Source organism: Oncorhynchus tshawytscha, linkage group LG09, assembly GCF_018296145.1.
Source record: "Oncorhynchus tshawytscha isolate Ot180627B linkage group LG09, Otsh_v2.0, whole genome shotgun sequence".
NCBI classification, from domain to species: Eukaryota; Metazoa; Chordata; class Actinopteri; order Salmoniformes; family Salmonidae; genus Oncorhynchus; species Oncorhynchus tshawytscha.
The window spans coordinates 18,165,942-18,190,182 of NC_056437.1; the positions used below are offsets into that span (position 1 = coordinate 18,165,942).

At 44.6% G+C, this 24,241-nt stretch overlaps 1 protein-coding gene across 3 annotated transcripts; it reads right to left on the reverse strand.

The window, feature by feature from the left end:
• Positions 1-318: 318 nt before the first annotated feature.
• On the reverse strand, positions 319-12,699 carry LOC112257493 (serine/threonine-protein phosphatase 2B catalytic subunit gamma isoform-like). Of its 3 annotated transcripts, none has more exons than XM_042326650.1 (13): positions 12,099-12,699; positions 4,716-4,913; positions 4,491-4,615; positions 4,093-4,204; positions 3,804-3,949; positions 3,405-3,622; positions 3,234-3,328; positions 3,005-3,130; positions 2,822-2,899; positions 2,255-2,339; positions 1,958-2,055; positions 1,093-1,119; positions 319-592 (listed from the first exon to the last, which is right to left on the reverse strand). In XM_042326650.1, exons 1-13 carry the CDS (start codon positions 12,157-12,159, stop codon positions 435-437), a joined length of 1,527 nt encoding a protein of 508 aa, XP_042182584.1. In that variant the 5' UTR covers positions 12,160-12,699; the 3' UTR covers positions 319-434. The 3 variants fall into 3 exon arrangements, with proteins under 3 accessions (XP_042182584.1, XP_042182583.1, XP_042182585.1); XM_042326649.1 differs by having other exon boundaries at positions 319-601; positions 12,099-12,698; XM_042326651.1 differs by lacking the exon at positions 1,093-1,119 and having other exon boundaries at positions 319-601.
• Between the last annotated feature and the right edge of the window lie 11,542 nt (positions 12,700-24,241).

Consider the following 24,241-nt stretch of genomic DNA (forward strand, 5'->3'; position numbering starts at 1 on the left):
AGGTAGGGATGGATACAGAGCGAGGGAGGGAGGGATGGATACAGAGAGCGGGAGGTAGGGATGGTTACAGAGCGAGGGAGGGAGGGATGGATACAGAGAGCGGGAGGGAGGGATGGATACAGAGGCGGGAGGGAGGGATGGATACAGAGAGCGGGAGGTAGGGATGGATACAGAGCGAGGGAGGGAGGGATGGATACAGAGAGCGGGAGGTAGGGATGGTTACAGAGCGAGGGAGGGAGGGATGGATACAGAGAGCGGGAGGTAGGGATGGATACAGAGCGAGGGAGGGAGGGAGGGATGGATACAGAGCGAGGGAGGGAGGTAGGGATGGTTACAGAGCGAGGGAGGGAGGGATGGATACAGAGCGAGGGAGGGAGGGATGGATACAGAGCGAGGGAGGGAGGGATGGATACAGAGAGAGGTGGGCCAGATGCCTAGGCCTGTGTGTTTGTCCCGTTCTTGTTAGGTGGGCCACTGGCTGGGAGGTTGTTGGGAGGGGGAGGAGCATCTTGGCGAGGGGGCATCCGTTCATTGACCCTGTCCAGACCTCGGGCCTCCTCAAAGGACTGGATCTTATGCTGCGGGTTGAACCCTTGGATAGCTGGAGAGAGATGTGGAGTTTAGCATCAGTGCAGGATACAGCACAATACAGGGGGTTTGGTCTGACTCTTAGTAAGGGAGGTATGGGGGTGAAGAGGAAGATTTAGGATCTAATCTAAAGTCTAGTAGGTACTAGGTAGTGGTTGGTAGGGGTAATAGAAGTATAGTCTAATATGGTCATGTTTAGTCTAATACATAAATGTAGTCTGACATTGTAGACTTGAGGGGTTTGGTTGTTAGAGGTAAAACACTTACTTCAAAAACATCAAGGCAGCATGGGCAAACAGAGAAAAGGAGATTGAGACCAGGTGGAGGAGAGGCAGTGGAGCGAAGTCTCAGACATTTGGTAAATGGCATAAATAGTCTGATACTTTAAAACTTCATGGTATGTCCTCTTAACTTAGTAATATGTATATAAACAACAATAATACACTCAAATTTTGGGGAGGGAGGAAGAGAGATGGAGACAGAGATGAGAAATGACTTGCGTACCTCGTGCCTCTTCTGCCTGTACGGTAGCTGTGTAAGCGTGAGTAGTAGAGCCATGCCCAAAACATACAGAGAGAGAGTTAACATTACCAACAGGCCCAGATCAGTGAGTTGAACATCTATAGTCAGTGAGTTGTTATCAATTCATTCAGAGTGGTAAACATCTATAGTCAGTGAGTTATCAATTTATTTATTCAGTGTTAAACATCTATAGTCAGTGAGTTATCAATTTATTTATTCAGAGTGTTAAACATCTATAGTCAGTGAGTTATCAATTTATTTATTCAGTGTTAAACATCTATTGTCAGTGAGTTGTTATCAATGCAGTCAGTCATACGATCATTCAACCCCAACCTCCCCAGCCCACTTCCCTCTGAAACGTGACACAGGAGTTACACATGACTGTGATTAGTGTAGAAAGGGGAATGTTCTGGGTTTAAGAGATTGATCAAGGTTTAAAGAGAATTCTGCAGGTTAGAGAATATGGATTAGGGATAGGTGAGTGAGAGAGAGTCAGGGAGTGTGTGTGTGTGTGTGTGTGTGTGAGAGCCAGGGAGTGTGTGTGTGTGTGAGAGCCAGGGAGTGTGTGTGTGTGAGAGCCAGGGAGTGTGTGTGTGTGTGAGCCAGGGAGTGTGTGTGTGTGTGAGCCAGGGAGTGTGTGTGTGTGTGTGTGTGTGTGTGTGTGTGTGTGTGTGTGTGTGAGAGCCAGGGAGTGTGTGTGTGTGTGTGTGAGAGAGTCAGGGAGCCCGAGAGAGGGAGGGTTAAGTCTGTTGGTGGGTTTGAGTGCAGGGAAAGGATAAAACAATTCTCTCATGATGCAATAGTAGTTCAGGTGAGAGTGTGTGTGCGTGTAGGTGTGCATACGTACCGCTCTCCAGGGTCTGCCGTCCTCCAGACAGAACTCCCACAGGCAAGGCCCCAGTGGGGGTCAGCCCCTTCAGCTGTAACACACTCTCATTCTCCTCTCTGTCAACACACACATTCAGTTTCCAGAGTCAACAGCATGGTTGTTACAAGCGGGGCACATTACAAAGAGTGGACTGGAAGCTGAACATAACCAAGTCCAGATAGAATCTGTATGCAGGTCTTCTCATCAATGCCTTTACAGTGGTTGATTACATTTAATCAATGAAACCAGAGAGAGTCAAACATGCGTGTACTGTACCTGAGCACAGAAAAGACACGGGCCATCTTCCCGATCGCGCGGATCTTATTCCTGATTACCTCCTTCCTCACAGCAGAAGTTCCAGCTGAGAGGGAGAGAAAGGTAGAGGGAGAGAAAGCGAGAGAGAGGGAAAGAGGATTGAGAGAAAGAAGGTAGGGGAGAGGGAGAAAGAAGGGGGAGGTAAGAGACTTGTGAAACATAACACACCGTCCGTGTTCGAGAGCATCCAAAACCGTGACGTATGATGGGTAAATGGATTTTTAGATCAGTCAGTCAACTTTAAAGTCTGCTGCAATGTCGAACGCGCCCACACACACAGCTCAGCTGATACTCAGCTGCCATGTGGCAACAATAGAGGCGTTGATAAATATCTGTTGTTGGATCCGTTAGGGGAGTGAACTCTATCACCTCTCTTCACGTCTATTTTTGCTACACTGCACTTCAGTCAAAAACAACTTCACTTCCTTAAAGGTTTCATTTCCTCTTTGAAGAAACACGTTGCAACTATATCATCATTTTCATACATGGAAAGTCAATATGAAAGAGTTAAGTGTCTGTGTCTCTTACCCTCGCAGGTGTCGTCTCCTTCCGACATGAGCTCGTCATCAGAGCAGATGTTGAGCACGTTAACCAGCATCTCTGTCACTGTAGGAACACACACACATTATCTCACACAGAGGTCCGTTTTGCAAAGGTAACAAGAAGCCCAAAGTTACTACACACCGTTATAACACACACATATACACTCACCCTTCTCGCCGACGAAGGGCAGAGACCAGGTGAAGACGTCCATGAAGTTGGGCAGCCAGTAGGGGTGGGGGGAGCAGTTGAACTGCCTGATGTTCATCACGTTGTTCTCATACTTCAGCACCGCCGCTACAAGAACACACACACACACACACACGATCTACCCTGTGTTGCCATGGATTCTACCTTGTTGTCATGGTTTCTAACGTGGGTAACCTTTGTGTTTGTTTACCTTTGTTGTTGTACACGTCCAGGTAATTCGGAGCAGAGAATATCGTGATCAGAGAAGGAAAACCCGTCGTCTGGCTTTTCCTGTACATTCTATACCTGGAATACACAGTTTATATCACAAAACAGTATCATACTACTATTATTATGAATTAATATTATTAATAATACTCACCCAGCGTCCTGGGCTTCATGTGCTCTTATTACTGACAGCAGATTATTGTTCATCAGAAAGTCACATACTGCTGGGTAACTGTAGAAGTAGGAGCAGCCTCGAACTGAGTTATGAGCAAAGTGTTCTTGGGTCTTCTCAGAGCCGTAGTCTTCTCCAGGGTCTGACCACAGCAGGTCACACATGGGTCCGAACGCAGGGGGCTCCTTAAACCGGTCCAGCTGGTCAACACAGAGTTAAACACAGTGAATCTACAGGGTTAATCCGGTTAAACAGTTAAATAACGCTGGGTGCTCCTTATACCAGTCAAAACACTTAATACCATTGTCAGCTTAACCAGTGAAAACAATTAATAGAGAGTTAATCCAAAGCAGGTCAGGGGTTAGAGGTCAGGGGTCATACCTTGCGTATGTCGTCCAAGCAGGTGATTTCGGGGCTCAGGCCTCCGTGGACACACAGGAACTGCTGGTTGAGGAGCGCAGCCAGGGGAAGGCAATCAAACGCCTCCATACACGCATCATACACACGCTCAGAGTACTTTATCTTACCTAGAACACAACAGAGAGGGCATTATTATTACTATAAGACATACACACACAGACACGCACCCACCCACAGAAACCCAGACACGCACCCACCCACAGAAACCCAGACCCCCCCCCCCAGACACTAAATACACAGCACCACTCACACTCCTGTTTAAAGGTGAAGTACTCTGTGAGATGCCGGCACTCATGGTTTCCTCTGAGTAGGAACAGAGTGGTGGGGTGGTTGATCTTCAGAGTCCACAGGAACAACACACACTGAAGAGAACGAGAGTGAGTTCCATCTCATGTTGCTAACACTAGCTACCATCACGACAGCTAGAATGAAGGACAATATATATGTAATATCATTAGAATACACTGGCTTAATCAGAACCTAAGAGGGACACAAAACCCAATTGTGTGTGGGGTGGGGTTCGACGATAACTGGGTACTGTGCTGCTGACTATTTAAAGATGTGCTCCTAAGCCCTGCAACTCAAGACCGGGTTACAGGCCACGGCTCTTAATGTTAGATGAAACAGCAGATGTAGAATCACACGGACCTCGATGCTGAAGTATCCTCGATCAACATAGTCCCCCAGGAACAGGTAGCGGGTGCTGCTGGGCGAGCCGCCCACCTCAAACAGCTTCATCAGGTCAAAGAACTGGCCATGGACATCCCCACACACTGCAACACACACACACACACACACACACACACACACACACACGAGTTAGAAGTCTGTCTGTCAGAGAATGTTTGGGGTTAGTAACAGGTCAGAGGTTACCTGTTATAGGTGCTTCCACCTCCAGCATGCATTTCTCTTGTCGCAGGATGTTGGCTCCATCAGTGATGATGCGAAGAGCTGCTTCCTCCTCCAGACGGCCCTCCTTAACAAGATGGGTCTTGAGCACCTCAACACTGGGCTTCCCGTCTACATACAGGTCCTTTACCGTCAGCTTGGAGCCAGGGGGGTAGGGCACCGCTACAAAGCAATACAACATTATTATAAAGAATATACACTACAAACACTAATTAACTAATGAATCTACCAAACACCAGGACACACCCTCTAGCAGCTCTACTGGTTCATTAAAACCCAGGACACACCATCTGGAGGTCTCAGGATGCCAATCCTTCCACATTAAAATGTGGTGGGTCTTGTCTAGAGATAGACAGTGTGTGTGTGTTGCATGGCTGAGTGACTGGGTAAAAATACAGTGTCATATTTGCAAGAGGTCTGGCAGGAATCAGGAAGATCAGATTTGACTGGCAAAAAAACATCTGTATCGGTCTCCCTCCCTCTGGGCTATATTAAGTCCTAGTCACATAAATAGTCTACCATTCATTCATCAGAACCCCCTATTTTATATTACCGTCGGTGTGGTGCCAGTTTTTGCATCCATAATTCCCTCTGAAAATAGATAAAATACACTATATTTCCAAAAGTATGCGGACACCTGCTCATCGAACATCTCATTACAAAATCATGGGCATTAATATGGAGTTGGTCCCCCTTTTGCTGCTATAAAAGCATCCACTTTTCTGGGAAGGCATTCCACTAGATGTTGGAACATTGCTGCATGGACTTGCTTCCATTCAGCCACAAGAGCATTAATGAGGTTGGGCACTGATGATGGGGGATTAGGGCTGGCTCGCACTCAGCGTTCCAATTCAAGTTTCCAGTTTAAATGGAGCATGAACAAGTGAAATGATTTTCTTGCAAACTTAAAACCTAACAATGCAATAATCAATAACAATGTTTTACTAGAAAACACATGTGAAATAAGAATAAATATGAAATACACAAAGTAAGCAAGCATACTATACACAGGAAATATATTTTTTAAATGTCAGATCCAATAGCATATTTCCATGTGCAGGAGTGATGGAGGTAGACATGTAAAGGGGGAAGGGATCTAGGCAACAGGATCTAAGATAAACAGAGTAGCAGCAGCTTGCAAATGAGTGTGTGTGTGTGTTGGAGTAACAGTGTATGTGTGTGTGTGTATAGGGCCCTGTGAGTGTGTGTGTGTGTGTGTGTTGGAGTAACAGTGTGCGTGTATAGGGCCCTGTGAGTGTGTGTGTTGGAGTAACAGTGTGTGTGTATAGGGCCCTGTGAGTGAGTGTGTGTGTGTGTGTTGGAGTAATAGTGTGTGTGTATAGGGCCCTGTGAGTGTGTGTGTATAGGGCCCTGTGAGTGAGTGTGTGTGTGTGTGTGTGTGTGTGTGTTGGAGTAACAGTGTGTGTGTGTGTGTGTGTGTGTGTGTGTGTGTGTGTTGGAGTAACAGTGTGTGTGTGTATAGGGCCCTGTGAGTGTGTGTGTGTGTGTGTATAGGGCCCTGTGATTGTGCATAGAGTGCAAAGGTTGAAATAAAAGGTCAATAAAGATACAAGGTAAACTCAGATAGTCTGTGTATCTATTTTGTGAGCTATTCATCAGTCATATTGTTTGGGGATAGAAGCTGTTCAAAAGCCTGTTGGTATCAGACTTGATGCACCGGTACCTCTTGTAATGCGGCAGAAGAGAAAATAGTTGGAGTCTGATTTTTCGGGGCTTCTTTTCACACCGCCTGATATAGAGGTCCTGGATGGCAGGGAGCTCGGCCCCAGTGATGTACTGGGATGTCTGCACAACCCTCTGTTGCTCCAAGGGCGGTGCTATTGCCATAGCAAGAAGTGGTGCAGCCAGTCAATATGCTCTGAATGGTACAGCTGTAGAACCTTTTGAAGATTTGAGGGCCCATGCCACATTTTTTCAACCTCCTGAGGGGTTAAGGGCATTGCGGCGCCTTTTTCACAACTGTGCTGGGTGTTAGGACCATTAAATCTTTAGTGATTTGGACATTGAGGTTGCAAAGGGAGGTGCTCAGACTCAGAGCCCTAAGCTTGGTGACGAGCTTGAAGGGGACAATGGTGTTGAATGCTGAGCTGTAGTCACTGAACAGCATTCTCAGATAGGTATTCCTCTTAACTACATGGAGAGCAATTGAGATTGCGTTGTCTGTGGATCTGTTGGGGAGCTATGCAAATTGGAGTGGGTCTAGGATGTCTGGGATGTTGGAGTTAATGTGTGCCATAACCAGCCTCTCAAAGTACTTCATGATTACAGAAGTAAGCTCTACAGGGCGGTAGTCATTGTGGTATGAAGCCTTAGTTCTTGGGGACAGGGAAGGTTGTGGTCATCTTAAAACGTGGGGATTACAGACTGGGAAAAGGAGAGGTTGAAAATGATTGTGAATATGCCTGCAAGCTGTTCTGCGCATGCTCTGAGAACGAGCCCTGGAATACCGTCGGGGCACGCTGCCTTGTGAGTGTTGACCTGATTCATCCCAAAGGTGTTCAATGGGGTTGAGGCCAGGGATCTGTACAGACCAGTCAAATTCTTCCACACTGATCTTGACAAACCATTTTGCATGGACCTTGCTTAGTGCACGGGGGCATTGTCATGCTGGAACAGGAAAGGGCCTTCCCCAAACTGTTGCCATAAAGATGGAAGCACAGAATTGTCTAGAATATCATTGTATGCTGTAGTGTTAAAATGTCCCTTCACTGGAACTAAGGGGCCTAAGCACAAACCATGAAAAACAGCCCCAGACCATTATTCCTCCTCCACCACCAAACTTTACAGTTGGCACTATGCATTCGGGCAGGTAGTGTTCTACTGGCATCTGCCAAACCCAACCCGTTGGACTGCCAGATGGTGAAGCGTGATTCATCACTCCAGAGAACGCGTTTCCACTGTTCCAGAGTCCAATGGCGGCAAGCTTTACACCCCTCCAGCCGACACTTGGCATTGCACATGGTGATCTTAGGCTTGTGTGTGGCTGCTCTGCCACGGAAACCCATTTCATGAAGCTCCCAACAAACAGTTCATGTGCTGATGTTGCTTCCCGAGGCAGTTTGGAACTCGGTATTGAGTATTGCAACCAAGGAGACGATTTATGCTTCAGCACTCGGCGGTCCCATTCTGTGGCCTAACACTTCGTGGCTGACCCGTTGTAGCTCCTAGATGTGTCCACTTCTCAATAACAGCATTTACAGTTGACCATGTGAGCTCTAACAGGGCAGAAATTTTACTAACTGACTTGTTGGAAAGGTGGCATCCTATGATGGTGCCACATTGAATGTCACAGAGCTCTTCAGTAAGGCCATTCTACTGTCAATGTTTGTCTATGGAGATGTGGTCGATTTTATACACCTGTCAGCAATGGGTGTGGCTGAATTAGCCAAATCCACTAATTTAAAAGGGGTGTCCACATACTTTTGTATATATAGTGTATTTCTTCCCTCCATCTCTCTACCTCTATCCCACCCTCTGCACAGTTAGTGTAACATTTCACCACAGAAGCAGGTCACAGACAGACTGAGCCAATCATGTCACACTAAAGTTTCATCTTATCTAACCCATACGCCACATAGTCCACACACACATACTGGTTCATCATATCACACTACACACACTAATCCTGGGCAGGTCCTGTATACACTAGGGCCCAGGATACGATCGGGCCTAGGGCAAAAAAAGGGCCCATAGACAGTATCATTACACAGGCAGAGCGATGCAGCTGGCTGGCCTGATCAGGTTACCATCGGTAACTAAGTCAAAAGGTCAAAACGTCAACCCTCAGAGAGCACTGACAACACACACGCCTCTGACAAAAACGGATTATTGGTCGCAGCGAATTACACTTAAAAACATGTCAAATGTTGGTCCCATGTTTCATGAGCTGAAATAAAAGATCCCAGAAATGTTCCATCCGCACAAAAAGCTTATTTCTCTCAAATGTTGTGCACACATTTTTTTGAAGGTATCTGTGACCAACCGATGCATATCTGTATTCCAGTTCATGTGAAACCCATAGATCAGGGCCTAATGAATTGATTTCAAATGACTGATTTCCTTTTATGAACTATAACTCTTTAATCCTTAATGGGGGCGAACAGTGGCATTGTTTCCCCATACTGCGGATTCCATCTCTAAAGGCATAGGTTGCTTTCTTTTGACAAACAACGGTGTGCAACTAATCAACAATGTTAGCATGAGAGATGTGTTCTGACAAAATTAATGGATTCTATTGTAATACCAATTTATCATCACCTCCATGCTGCCACTGTTTGGGTACACAGAGAAGGCGTCTCTTTTAATAAACCTGATTGGCCTAAAAAGCAGTTTGTTAAATGGTTGAAAGTAATAAGATTACATTTTGGCCTATTCTAATTTGATGTAGGGAATGGGATATAAATAAGTTGTTTTTGTGACCAGTAGGCCTAATTGGTTAGTGTAAATTACAAACAAAACAATTGGGGGGAAAATGTGTGAATCTTCTAGTGGTTTAGATCTGCCTTGGTAGGCTTCCACACGGACTCATTTCTCTTCAAAAGTTGGCAAAACAACATTTGGTGCAACAGGCCTAGGCCTATACAAAATTAAGCAAGCACAGGCATGCTAGATCTATTGAATGTACAGTTGGCCCAGAACAGAGCAGCGCAGCTGGCCCTTAAATGTACACGGAGGGCTAATATCAAGAACATGCATGTCAAACTCTCCTGACAAAGTTGAGAGATTGACTGCATTACTACTTGTCTTTGTGACAGGTATTGACATGTTAAAAGAGCCGAACTGTCTGTTCAAACATCTAACACAAAGCTAATCCCCAAGTCCAGAACAGAGGCAGGGAAACGCACAGTACTACATACAACTCTATTCCACATCAAGTAACTCAAGTTAGCAGTAAAATTCCACACACACAAAAAAAAGACAACGCGGACTGTGGACACACATTGTATTGTTGTAATATTTTACATATTATATTCTAAATGTGTAATGGTGGAACAGTGTAAATTTGTACAGTGCACAATGTCTTGTCTGATGTAGACTATTGTTTTGTTTGGACCCCGGGAAGAGTAGCGGCTGCTTTGGCAGCATCTGATGGGGATACCAATAAAATACTAAATGAGGGTAATGTCTACCGGTAATGTCAGCAGATGAACCTAATTTGACTTGTCACACAATTGACATGCCATTAAATGTTTTTTCCATTTCATTTCATGTTTACTATGTCAGCTAAAAGCTGACTTACAGTAACACATACAATAAACAGATTTAAATGAATAAGATACAACCAAATCTAAATGTCAGGGAGTTGAGACAAGAATGGAGGTTGACCGATCTGAACGGTGGAGGGAGGAGGGAGGGAAAGGGGTGTATCTTGGTCAGTGACAGCCACAGCGAGGGGTGTATCTTGGTCAGTGACAGCCACAGTGAGGGGAATATCTTGGTCAGTGACAGCCACAGCGAGGGGAATATCTTGGTCAGTGACAGCCACAGCGAGGGGAGTATCTTGTTCAGTGACAGCCACAGCGAGGGGTGTATCTTGGTCAGTGACTGCCACAGAGAGGGGAGTATCTTGGTCAGTGACAACCACAGCGAGGGGTGTATCTTGGTCAGTGACTGCCACAGCGAGGGGAGTATCTTGGTCAGTGACAGCCACAGCGAGGGGTGTATCTTGGTCAGTGACTGCCACAGAGAGGGGAGTATCTTGGTCTGTGACAGCCACAGCGAGGGGAGTATCTTGGTCAGTGACAGCCACAGCGAGGGGTGTATCTTGGTCAGTGACAGCCACAGCGAGGGGTGCATCTTGGTCAGTGACAGCCACAGCGAGCGGAGTATTTTGGTCAGTGACAGCCACAGCGAGGGGTGTATCTTGGTCAGTGACAGCCACAGCGAGGGGAGTATTTTGGTCACAGTTGCAGCCAGGGAGGTCAGTGGGCATAGAGTCAAGCTGTAGGCCTATGTATGAGTGAGTGTGTGCGTGTTTAGCCCAGTGCTGTCTGTAGGATGGTTAACCTGGCGGCATCAGAGAGGCAGGTTTAATGACCTCAGCAGCTTGATGCTCCTAACCCACTGAGCCTGTCACACACTCACACACACACACGTTGGGTCCACAACAAAGTATATTGTCTTAAAGAACAAGGTCATCACAGTTCTTGGAGCTCCTCAATCCTACTTGGTCCTCTTCACTCCCTGTGGAGCGTAAGGCCTTACCCTCAGTCCTGTGTTGTTTTCATAACATAGACCAGGGTTACAGTTAGATCAGGCAGCATACAGTAAGCCTACCTGTTACCATTCATAAATACCTGCTACAGTGTAGACAGAGCAGTGGCTATGCACTGTTAGGCTTGCCATTTACATGCTGCACAAGTCCATTACAAATTTCAAATAGAAGCTGATATTTCAAAAGCAAATGTTGCAAGTTGGTAGCAATACCCCCCACACCCTAATAGGCCACCCAGGTTGTAAATCAAAAGACCCACTCCATGCCACTCAATCCACTGACAGTCATTCAGCATATGCCGCAGGGGCCCTGGTTGTGTGTGTATGCTGTGGTATAACCCACCAGTGCGCGTACACACGCACGCACGCACGCACACACACACACACACACACACATCAAGAGGTTGATGGCATCATGGGGAGGACAGGATCGTGGTAATGGCTGGAGCGGAATTGGTGGAATGGTACCAAATACATTAAACATATGGGTTCCATGTGTTTGATGCCATTCCATTTGTTCCCTTACAGACATTATTATGAGCCGTCCTCCCCTCAGCAGCCTCCACTGACACATACACTCTCTCGCCTCACTGGTCTACTGACCCAGACACACATCAAACAGACAGACAGTTGAGAACACACACGCTTATTTCAGTTCAGTCAGTGTGACAGTCAGATAAAACTAAAAATATAATCTAGGTAGGAGTCTCAAAAACATCTGACTTTCTAGCTAGTTTGTTACAACACGATTGATGGCAAAATCGAAGTTATTTGAAGTAAAATATTTATTAGCTTGATATTATACTTTATTCTCTCACGACGTGACATCCGAGTGCTGCAGACTAGCAACCGAACTAGGGAAGCTAGCTTGTAAATGAACAAACCATTAACATGATCCCACTTGTTCCAAGCAAGCCAAATACGATGAGCACCTGAACGATCTAAGTAGCTTGCTAACGTTAGTTGGCACGAAGCATCTTGTCCGTATCGGTGCATCTACAGCCAATCAAGCTAGTTAGCTTGATCGCTAGCTAGCGGTTTTCATCGCGAATTAGCTGCTAGCCAACTTCCAGGAACCACTTGCTGAATTAATAGATACAATTGCATAGCTACCTTTAATGGGCCGATCGGTGGTGGACAGTTTGGTTGGTGTTTGGTCTTTCGTCACCGACATCTCGGCGTATCTGCCCCAGGAGGAACCAGTTAGCTAATGATGTGAATTCCAAGGCGTAGCTAGCAGGCTAGCTAGTGAAATGAACTAGCCGTGCTAGCTAGCTACCTCCAACAGCACCTCTGGATCCGCAGCCGTCCTCTCCGGCAGGGGGTTAGCAGACTAGGGAAGTGCAGATCAACTGGGCAGGAACGTAATTTAGCTAGCTAGATGTGGGGAGGGAGGGAGGGGGGGGGATCACTTTAACCACTAAATGAAAGCTTTCTTCCTGCCTTGTCGAGCCAGAGGTAGCTAGTAAACCAACTGCTGTCAAATTATCTGTCAAATGAACAGACTGCTCCGGTCCAGGAAAAGGTTTCAAACCGATCTCTGTTTTCTCTGGTTTACACACCGCAGCTCAATTCATGTCTTAATTTCATCTGCTTCTTCTTGGCTGTACCTAATCTGATCCAGGCCTCTAGTTTTGGGTTTTAGTCGTGATCAAATATATCGTCCAGACTGCTGTAGGATTACTGTAGCAATCCACCACAAACGGATTTCCTACAACATGGCTGTGTCTGTCAAACGCATGGTATTGTGGGTAGTGTAGTATTATTGTCATGGCCCGACACCTGTGGGACACACCTGTCCACAAAACTGTCTGCTTGTCGGCCGCCTATACAGACACATAAACACACACACATTTTTATCTCAATAGCCACAAATATACTGTTTCCTTGAGGTCAAGACCCTTGGTGCACACTGTTGAGTCTGTTGAACCTTTATTTAACTAGGCATGTCAGTTAAGAACACATTCTTATTTACAATGACAACCTACTAAAAGGCCAAAGGCCTCCTGCGGGTATGGGGGATGGGATTAAAAATAAAAAATAAAAATATAGGACAAAACACACATCACAACAAGAAAGACACCACAACACTACATAAAGAGAGACCTAAGACAACATAACATGGCAGCACCACAACATGACAACAACATGGTATCAACATAACATGGCAGCAGCACAACATGGAAGCAGCACAAAACATGGTACAACAGTTTGTCTTTTAGTTAATGTACTTTTTGAACACTAGATGTCAATAGCCACTAGTGATATACAGTAACAGTGAAATGTACATTGTCAAAAGTATGTGGACACCACTTCAAATTAGTGGATTCGGCTATTTCAGCCTCACCCATTGCTGACAGTTGTATAAAAATCGAGAACACAGCCATGCAATCTCCATAGACAAACACAGACAGTAGAATGGCCCGAACTGAAGAGCTCAGAGACTTTCAACGAATCTGGGGTGTCTGTCCTGTATTTGAGGGATGTGGGAGGGATCGGGAGACATTTGTTGCCACCTTTCCAGCAAGTCAGTTTGTCAAATGTCTGCCCTGCTAGAGCTGCCCTGGTCAGCTGTAAGTGCTATAATTGTGAATTGGAAATGTCTAGGAGCAACAACGGCTCAACCGCAAAGTAGTAGGCCACACAAGCTCACAGAACGGGACTGCCACGTAACGCGTAAAAATCGTCTGTCCTTGGTTGCAACACTCACTACCAAGATCGAAACTGCATCTGGAAGCAACATCAACATAATGACTGTTAATCGGGAGATTCAGTAAATGGGTTTCCATGGCCAAGCAACCACACACAAGCCTAAGATCAAGAGTTGGCTGGAGGGGTGTAAAGCTTGCCACCATTGGACTCTGGAGAAGTGGAAGCACATTCTCTGGAGTGATGAATCACACCTCATCTGGCAGTCCGATGGACTAATCTGTGTTTGGCGGATGCCAGCAGAACGCTACCTGCCTGAATACATAGTGCCAACTTTAAAGTTTGGTGGAGGGGGAATAATGGTCTGGGGCTTATTTTCATGGTTCGGGCTAAGCCCCTTAGTTCAAGTGAAGGGAAATCTTAACACATATCGGCCACACAATGCACAGTACCCCTTGTGTAAGGAGGCGGATGCAGGAATTAGCAAAATACTGACCTCTCTGCTGAACAGGGGGGGGTTGTTGTCACCTGTACACCATCACCTTGCAACACACCAATTTGACCTGTTAGAAAATAATCTAGTGAATGCAGAACGGTACAAGATCTTAGAGCTGTTAACGATGCAGTGTACGCCAGGGCTCCAGTTGTGCCCAACCCAGACACTATCCTTTCTTCTGTCCGGACAGATTCAAATTGGTTTACAATTGTTGATTTGGCTAATGCGTTTTTTATCATTCCTGTGGACCCAGATTCTCAGTATTGGTTTGCGTTTTTCTTTCAAAGACAAGATTATGTTGAAAAGCCCGACAATTTTTGCGGATGAATTGGGTGCCAACTTGCTGTCATTTGTCCCCTAAATGGAATACACTTGTTCAGTATGTTGATGACCTCCTTCTTTGCTCTCCTGACAGAGAATCATGTGAAATTGATACTGTTGCACTGCTAAATATTCTAGCTGATAAGGCCTCTAAAAACAAATTGCAATATGTTCAACAGACTGTTAAATATTTGGGACACGTTATCACACCAGGGGGCAGAAGCTTGGCTACAGACAGGGTTAAAGTTATTTTACAAGTTCCAAAACCAAATCCCAAAGAACAGGTGTTGTCACTGCTAGGAATGGCTGGCTATTGTAGAGTTTGGTTAATTGATTACGCTGAAGTTGTCCAACCTCTCTTTGATCTCATTCATTTGAAACCCATGGCCACGGGGGATCAGACTGAGTGGACTAAAGATGACGAAGAAGTGCTAATTCGGCTGAAACAGGCACTCTCGTCGTCGCCTTGTTTGGGGTTACCTGATCACTCCAAACCTTTCCATTTGTTCATTTCAGAAAATAAAGGATTTATGTCATCAGTACTGACAAACTGTGGGTGGTAAAATGAGACATGTTGGTTTCTACTGGAAATGGCTCCATACTGTTGCGCGTGCACTGCTCCCTTGCCTCCGCTATGTGGCGGCTGCAATGGAGGCAGTATTGGCCTGTGCTGATATTGTAGATATGTGGCCCTTAAAGAACTGCTTGAGGCAGTACTCCTACCTTCCACACTTGCTATTTGTAAATGTGCAGCTCATACTAAACACTGATGCATTACCCCTGTCACCCCTATTTCCTTTAATGCTATCTCTCTGCTACAACAAGGGGCTGAGCAAGCAGAAAAGAGATATTGGCAGCCAGCATGCATGTGTAACCCCTTTGATGGTGTCTGGAAGGGCCCAACGAGCCTCCATGTACTCCCTCAAGTGGCTTTTCCCAACCTTGCAAAATTGTCACATGGTTTGGACCATGTGTCAAAAGGGGGGGGTGTGTATATACAGTTGAAGTCGGACGTTTACATACACTTAGGTTAAGACTTGTTTTTCAACCACTACACAAATTTCTTGTTAACAAAATATAGTTTTGGCAAGTCGGTTAGGAGATCTACTTTGTACATGACACAATTAATTTTTCCAACAATTGTTTACAGACAGATTATTTCACTTGTAACTCACTGTATCACAATTCCAGTGGGTCAGAAGTGTACATACACTAAGTTGACTGTACCTTTAAACAGCTTGGAAAATTCCAGGAAATGATGTCATGGCTATAGAAGCTTCTGATAGGCTAATTGACATAATTTGAGTCAATTGGAGGTGTACCTGTGGATGTATTTCAAGGCCTACCTTCAAACTCAGTGTCTCTTTGCCTGAAATCATGGAAAAATCCAAATAAATCAGCCAAGACCTCAGGAAAAAAAAGTCTGGTTCATCCTTGGGAGCAATTTCCAAACGGCTGAAGGTACAACGTTCATCTGTACACACAATAGTACGCAAGTATAAACACCTTGGGACCACGCAACCGTCATACCACTCGGGAAGGAGATGCGTTCTGTCTCCTAGAGATTAACATACTTTGGTGCGAAAAGTGCAAATCAATCCCAGAACAACAGCAAAGGACCTTGTGAAGATTCTGGAGGAAAAAGGTACAAAAGTATCTATATCCACAGTAAAGAGTCCAATATCGACATAACCTGAAAGGCTGCTCAGCAAAGAAGAAGCCACTGCTCCAAAATCACCATAAAAAAAGCCAGACCACGGTTTGTAACTGCACATGGGGACAAAAATGGTACTTTTTGGAGAAATGTCCTCTGGTCTGATGAAACAAAAATAGAACTGTTTGGCCATAATGATCATCGTTATGTTTGGAGGAAAAAGGGGGATGCTTGCAAGCTGAAGAACACCATCCCAACCGTGAAGCACGGGGGTGGCAGCATCATGTTGTGGGGGTGCTTTGCTGCAGGAGGGACTGATGCACTTCACAAAATAGATGGCATCATGAGGGATGAAAATGATGTGGATATATTGAAGCAACATCTCAAGACATCATGTCATGTTATCACACTATTACTGTGTCTGATATGTGTATGAAAAGAAAGGGAAAATCTGTCCAAGTTAAAGCTTGGTCGCAAATGGGTCTTCCAAGTGGACAACAACCCCAAGCATACTCCCAAAGTTGTGGCAAAATGGCTTAAGGACAGCAAAGTCAAGGTATTGGAGTGGCCATCACAAAGCTCTGACCTCAATCTCATAGAAAATCTGTGGGAAGAACTGAAAAAGTGTGTGCGAGCAAGGAGGCCTACAAACCTGACTCAGTTACACCAGCTCTGTCAGGAGGAATGGGCCAAAATTCACCCAATTTATTGTGGGAAGATTGTGGAATGCTACCCAAAACATTCGTCCCAAGTTAAACAATTTAAAGGCAATGCTACCAAATACTAATTGAATGTAAACTTCTGACTCACTGGGAATGTGATGAAAGAAATGAAAGCTGAAAAATCATTCTCTCTACTGTTATTCTGACATTTCACATTCTTAAAATAAAGTGGTGATCCTAGCTGACCTAAAACAGGGAATTTTTACTGGGATTAAATGTCAGGAATTGTGAAAAACTGAGTTTAAATGTATTTGGCTAAGGTGTATTTAAACTTCCGACTTCAACTGTATGTTAATAGATATTGACATACATTTGGGTTTACAAATTTTGCTGACATTTTTTGTAAACAATGTTTCATTGTATAATGTCGGAAGACCTGCACCCATGCCTATTTCAGCTCACCCCACACCTGAGATGCCTTTCAGTCACTTGATGATGGATTTTATCGAACTCTTGCCCTGCCAAGGTAAGTACTTACAGGAAGGCAGATGAAGTTGGACAACACGCCAGTGAAGCAGGCCCAGTTTACCTTGACCGGTGGGGACGACCAGATGGTAAAGTATATGATAGAGCTAAACAAAACTCTGAAGTCTATTTATACACAGGTGCCGAGCTACCCTGCCCAATCCAAAGGGAGGACAGCTGCATAACATCTCCCTTGTCGACTGGATCGTGGTTAAGGATCTGAGATGAAAGCACTGGCACCAACCTCGGTGGAGGAGACCATACCAAGTGCTGCTGACCTCTCCGACTGCGGTCAGGATCGCTGAAAGGGACAACTGGATCCACGGATCCCACTGTCTGAAGGTGGGCAACCCTGAGGACGATCAGATCTGAGGTGATGGCGCAAATCACACTTTTCATACTGGGTCTGCTGCTGCTCTGTTCAACAGGACAGATTGGTGTCAGAAGTGCGATGGTAGGGTTGAGTGGTAATGAACATTTTGACAATTCATCAGCTCACCCACATGACCCTACTTTGCATGAACTTTGAACTCTTATTCACTAAAGAAGTGATACCTCCTGGCCGTTGCGTTAGCAACCGCAGCTGTAAACGTGGGCTAAGAAAGGATGGACAAAGGATCTGTTCTAACAAACTACACGATACTACCAAGTAGCCAGTTCACCACCAGAGACACTCTTCAAAGGACAAGGAAGATCTCTGTTGGGCAACACGGCCAGCATCTATGACCAACCTACCGAAGCGCAGCTCAGAGTAAATATATATTGCATTCTCCTTTTTCAAATGGGCGGTAATTATAAGACACTGTATTTACGATAGCATAGCTTCTCCCTTTGTTCCTCAGTCTTCCCGCTCTTTTACTCAAACCCAACCCCCTTTCCTTTGTGTAACCAGCTGTCATGTTGGCTCCGTCCACCAGGGACGTTTTCTGTATGACATAATATCCATTCTGTGTTTATGTAATTCTGTGTAATTATTTAAGTTATTTAAGTTAAGAACAAATTCTTATTTTCAATGACGGCCTAGGAACAGTGGGTTAACTGCCTAATCATGAGAAGACACTGGAAGTTAGAACTGTATGTGATGTATGAAGGGTTGAAGGTTTTAAACTCAGTCTCACAACGGATGAGACTTACATGGTAGAATTTGTGGAGTACAGGATATTATGCCTTGAGAAGCTTGCTGCATTTAAAACGGATTAAATTATTGTTAAGGAATTAACAACAGGGAGGAGTGTAATGGGACATTGTAATTGTATGTGTCCACATAATTGAGAATGTGACTAACCTTGTGAAATTGTGTGAAACTGTCCTATTATCTCCTATTCTTGGGAGTATCATCCTGTGTTGCAAACCAGCCTGCACCTGCGTCCAATGTTTGGTAACAGAATGACGGCACAAACAGCACAAACCACTTTATTCAGTGTAAATTACACCTTCTGAAGGCTCAGATGGCGTCAACAGAGATGGTTGCCTCGCTTCGAGTCCTTAGGAAACTATGCTGTATTTTGTTTTTTTAATGTTTTGTTTCTTACTTTGTTAGCCCAGAAAATCTTAAGCGTTACTACATACAGCCGTGAAGAACTATTAGATAAAAGAGCGACGTCAACCTACCAGCAATACAACTTTCCCGAAGCGGATTCTTTTTTCGGACCACCACCCAGGACATTGAATCTAGTCCCAGAGGCTGACACAAAACAACGTTGCCGCAGAAGAGGTAGTCGGAGCGGCCTTAAGTCAGACTTCAAAGGCATGCGCACCAATCACAGCTTCCGAGTATATTACTCGCCAATGTCCAGTCTCTAGACAACAATGTGAATGAAATTAAGGCAAGGGTTGCCTTCCAGAGAGACATCAGAGATTGTAACATTCTCTGTTTCATGGAAACATGGCTCACTCGGGATATGTTGTCGCTACAGCCACCGGGTTTCTTCATGCAGCGTGCCGACAGAAATAAACATCTCTCTGAGAAGAAGGACAGGGGTGTATGCTTCATGATTAATGACTATCATAACATACAGGAACTCAATTATTTCTGTTCACATGACCTAGAATTCTTTACAATCAAATGCCGACCATATTAACTCCCAAGAGTATTCTCGTCAGTTATCGTCACAGCTGTGTATATCCCCCCTCAAGCAGATACCACGACGGCCATCAATGAACTTTCCTGGATTCTATGTTGTCACGAGTCCGACCGAGGGTGGCTTCCCTTCCCGGTCGGGTGGCGGTCGTCGTCACCGGCCTATTAGCTGCCACTGATTGTCTTTCCTCCCCCTCCTTGTATGTTTATTGGTAGCCCCTGTTTGTGATGATTAGTTGAGCTTCTTTAGACAGCCAGCCCGCCTGTTTGTTGTGCGGGATTAATTATTGTAACCTTCGGCTCTGTAGTAGAGGAACGTGTTTGTTCCTGGTCGTGAATTTTCAGTTGTACATTTTTCATTCCCTGTGTTTGGGGCCGTTATTATTGTGAGCACCCTGTGGTGCGTTAGTGCATTAAAGAGCACAGTATTGCACTCTCTGTCTCCTGCGTCTGACTCCACACCCACGACACCCGGAGCATTACATATGTAAACTGGAAACCATATATCCTGAGGCAGCATTTATTGTAGCTGGGGATTTTAACAAAGCAAATTTGAGAACAAGGCTACCTAAATTCTATCAACGTATCAATTGCAGCACTTGCGCGGGCAATACACTGGACCACTACTACTCTAACTTCCGCAATCCTGCCGTCCTATAGGCAGAAACTCAAACAGAATGTACCCATAACTAGAACTATTCAACACTGGTCTGACCAATCGGAATCCACGCTTCAAGATTGTTTTGAGCACGCTGACTGGGAAATGTTCCCGGCAGGCTTAGAGAATAATATCGATCTATACAATTGTGCAATTGGGTCCTGGACAATTGGGCAATTGGGTCCTGGACTTTCAGTTGGTGAAGGTAGGAAACAACATCTCCACTTTGCTGACCCTCAACACTGGGGCCCCACAAGGTTGCGTGCTCAGCCTCCTCCTGTACTCCCTGTTCACCCATGACTGCGTGGCAATGCACACCTCCAACTCAATCATCAAGTTTGCAGGTGACACAACAGTAGTGGACTTGATTACCAACAACAACGAGACAGCCTACAGGGAGGAGGTGAGGGCACTCAGAGTGTGATGTCAGGAAAACAACCTCTCACTCAACGTCAACAAAGCAAAGGAGATGATCGTGGACTTCCGGAAACAGCAGAGGGAGCACTCCCCTATCCACATCGACGGGACAGTAGAGGAGAAGATGGAAAGTTTTAAGTTGCTCGGTGTACACATCACAGACAAGCTGAAATGGTCCACCCACACAGACAGGGTGGTGAAGGCACAACAGCGCCTATTCAACCTCAGGACGCTGAAGAAATTTGGATTGTCACCTAAAACCTGACAAACTTTTACAAATGCACAATTGAGAGCATCCTGTCTGGTTGTATCACCGCCTGGTATGGCAACTGCACCACCCTCAACCGCAAGGTTTTCCAGAGGGTGGTGCGGTCTGCACAACGCATCACCGGGGGCAAATTACCTGCCCTCCATGACACCTACAGCACCCAATGTCACAGGAAGGCCAAAAATATCATATAGGACAACCCCGAGCCACTGTCTGTTCACCCTGCTACCATCCAGAAGGCGAGGTCAGAACAGGTGCATCAAGGTGGGACTGAGAGACTGAAAAACAATATTTATCGCAAGGCCATCAGACTGTTAAACAGCCATCACTAACTTAGAGAGGCTACTGCCAACATACAGACTCAAATCATTGGCCACTATAATAAATAGGTCTCTAGTCACTTTAAATTATGCCACTTTAATAATGTTTACATATCTTACAGTATATACATATGAGATGAGTAATGTATCTTATACCATCTATTGCATCTTGCCTATGCCGCTCGGCCACCGTTCCATATATTTATATGTACATATTCTTATTCCATCCCTTTAGATTTGTGTGTATTAGGTAGCTGCTGTGGAATTGTTAGATATTACTGCACTATCTGAACTAGAATCACAAGCATTTCTCTACACTCGCATTAACATTAAGTCAGACTTAAGGGTAGCCTAGTGGTTAGAGCGTTGGACTAGTAGCCGGAAGGTTGCAAGTTCAAACTGAGCTGACAAAGTACAAATCTGTCGTTCTGCCCCTGAACAGGCAGTTAACCCACTGTTCCTAGGCCGTCATTGAAAATAAGAATTTGTTCTTAACTGACTTGCCTGGTTAAATAAAGGTAAAATAAATAAAAATCTGCTAACCATATGTATGTGACCAATAATATTTGATTTGAGGTAGTTCTGTCTGGTAGTGTAATTCTGACATACGTGATTCTGATTATCATTCAAACAGGTAGTCTTACAATAAGGAGTGTTATTCTACTGATGTGTCTTGTGAGCTTCTGTCTGCTGCCCCGGTAACTGCCTGATTTAAAAGGATACAACACATTTATCAAAATGGTACATCACCTGAACATCAGCTCTGATACAGCCAATTACTTTCTCTCACCGTACAATAGGTGGACCACAAAACAAGTGGAGTGGAAGAACCTGTCAATCTTTGGGTGAGTGTCTGTGATTTGCTTCGAATACATATGTGCTTTGAATATTTCTCTGCTTGTGCTACGTTGACAGCATACAACGTAATAATGACAATATCCATGATGTTTCTAGCATGTTTCCTGCTAAATTACAGGACTGTTTTGCTAGCACAGACTGGAATATGTTCCGGGATTCTTCCGATGGCATTGAGTACACCCCATCAGTCACTGGCTTCATCAATAAGTGCATCGAGGATGTCATCCCCACAGTGACTGTGCGTACATACCCCAACCAGAAGCCATGGATTACAGGCAACATTCGCACTGACCTAAAGGGTAGAGCTGCTGCTTTCAAGGAGCGGGACTCTAACCCGGAAGCGTATAAGAAATCCTGCTAAGACGAACCATCAATCAGGCAAAGTGCAAATACAGGACTAAGATTTTAATTGCACTATTCCGGCTCTGACGCTCGTTGGATATGGCAGGGCCTGAAAACTATTACAGAATACAAAGGGAGGCACAGCCAAGAACTGCCCAGTGACACGAGCCTACCAGACAAATCTAAATCAATTCTATGCTCGCTTCGAAGCAAGCAACACACATTTTCTATAGGATTGAGGTCAGGGCTTTGTGAAGGCCACTCCAATACCTTAACTTTGTTGTCCTTAAGCCATTTTGCCACAACTTTGGGAGTATGCTTGGGTCATTGTCCATTTGGAAGACCCATTTGCGACCAAGCTTTAACTTCCTGACTGATGTCTTGAGATGTTGCTTCAATATATCCACATCATTTTCATCCCTCATGATGCCATATATTTTGTGAAGTGCACCAGTCCCTCCTGCAGCAAAGCACCCCCACAACATGATGCTGCCACCTGTGCTTCACGGTTGGGATGGTGTTCTTCAGCTTGCAAGCCTCCCCCTTTTTCCTCCAAACATATGGCCTAACAGTTCTATTTTTGTTTCACCAGACCAGAGGACATTTCTCTAAAAAGTATGATATTTGTCCCCATGTTCAGTTGCAAATCGTGGTTTGGCTTTTTTATGGCGGTTTTGGAGCAGCGGCTTCTTCCTTGCTGAGCGGCCTTTCAGGTTATGTCGATGTAGGACTTGTTTTACTGTGAATATAGATACTTTTGTACCCGTTTCCTCAAGCATCTTCACAAGGTCCTTTGCTGTTGTTCTGGGATTGATTTGACACTTTTCGCACCAAAGTACGTTCATCTCTAGAAGACCGAATGCGTCTCCTTCCTGACCAGTATGACTGCTGTGTGGTCCCATGGTGTTTCTACTTGTGTACTATTGTTTGTACAGATCAACATGGTACCTTCAGGCGTTTGGAAATTGCTCCCAAGGATGAACCATACTTGTGGAGGTCTACAATTTTTTTCTGAGGTCTTGGCGGATTTCTTTTGATTTGCCCATGATGTCAAGTAAAGACTCACTGAGTTTGAAGGTTGGCCTTGAAATACATCCACAGGTACACCTCCAATTGACTCATACTATGTCAATCAGCCTATCAGAAGCTTCTAAAGCCATGACATAATTTTCTGGAATTTTCCAAGCTGTTTAAAGGTACAGTCAACTTAGTGTATGTACACTTCTGACCCACTGGAATTGTGATACAGTGAGTTACAAGTGAAATAATCTGTCTGTAAACAATTGTTGGAAAAATTGCTTTTCATGCACAAAGTAGATCTCCTAACTGACTTGCCAAAACTATAGTTTGTTAACAAGACATTTGTGGAGAGGTTGAAAAACAAGTTTTAATGACTCCATGTAAACTTCTGACTTCAACGGTATATACGTAGCCTCGCTACTGTTATTTTCACTGTCATTTTTTTCTTTACTTATCTATTATCCACCTAATACCTATTTTTTTACTCTTAAATAACACTGTTGGTTAGGGGCTTGTAAATCAAATCAAATTTTATTTGTCACATACACATGGTTAGCAGATGTTAATGCGAGTGTAGCGAAATGCTTGTGCTGCTAGTTCTGACAATGCAGTAATAACCAACGAGTAATCTAGCTAACAATTCCAAAACTACTACCGTATACACACAAGTGTAAAGGGATAAAGAATATGTACATAAAGATATATGAATGAGTGATGGTACAGAGCGGCATAGGCAAGATACAGTAGATGGTATTGAGTGCAGTATATACATATGAGATGAGTATGTAAACAAAGTGGCATAGTTTAAAGTGGCTAGTGATACATGTATTACATAAAGATGCAGTAGATGATATAGAGTACAGTATATACGTATACATATGAGAAATAATGTAGGGTATGTAAACATTATATTAAGTAGCATTGTTTAAAGTGGTTAGTGATATATTTTACATCAATTCCCATTATTTAAGTGGCTGGAGTTGAGT

Excerpts from the sequence above, each read along its gene's own strand:
- LOC112257493 (XM_042326649.1), bottom strand. The coding sequence starts at position 12,159 with ATGTCGGTGACGAAAGACCAAACACCAACCAAACTGTCCACCACCGAT. Across the intron at positions 3,950-4,092 it reads CTTCACCTTTAAACAGGAGT|GTAAGATAAAGTACTCTGAG; the intron begins GTGAGTGGTGCT and ends GTTGTGTTCTAG. Across the intron at positions 2,900-3,004 it reads GCCCTTCGTCGGCGAGAAGG|TGACAGAGATGCTGGTTAAC; the intron begins GTGAGTGTATAT and ends GTGTTCCTACAG.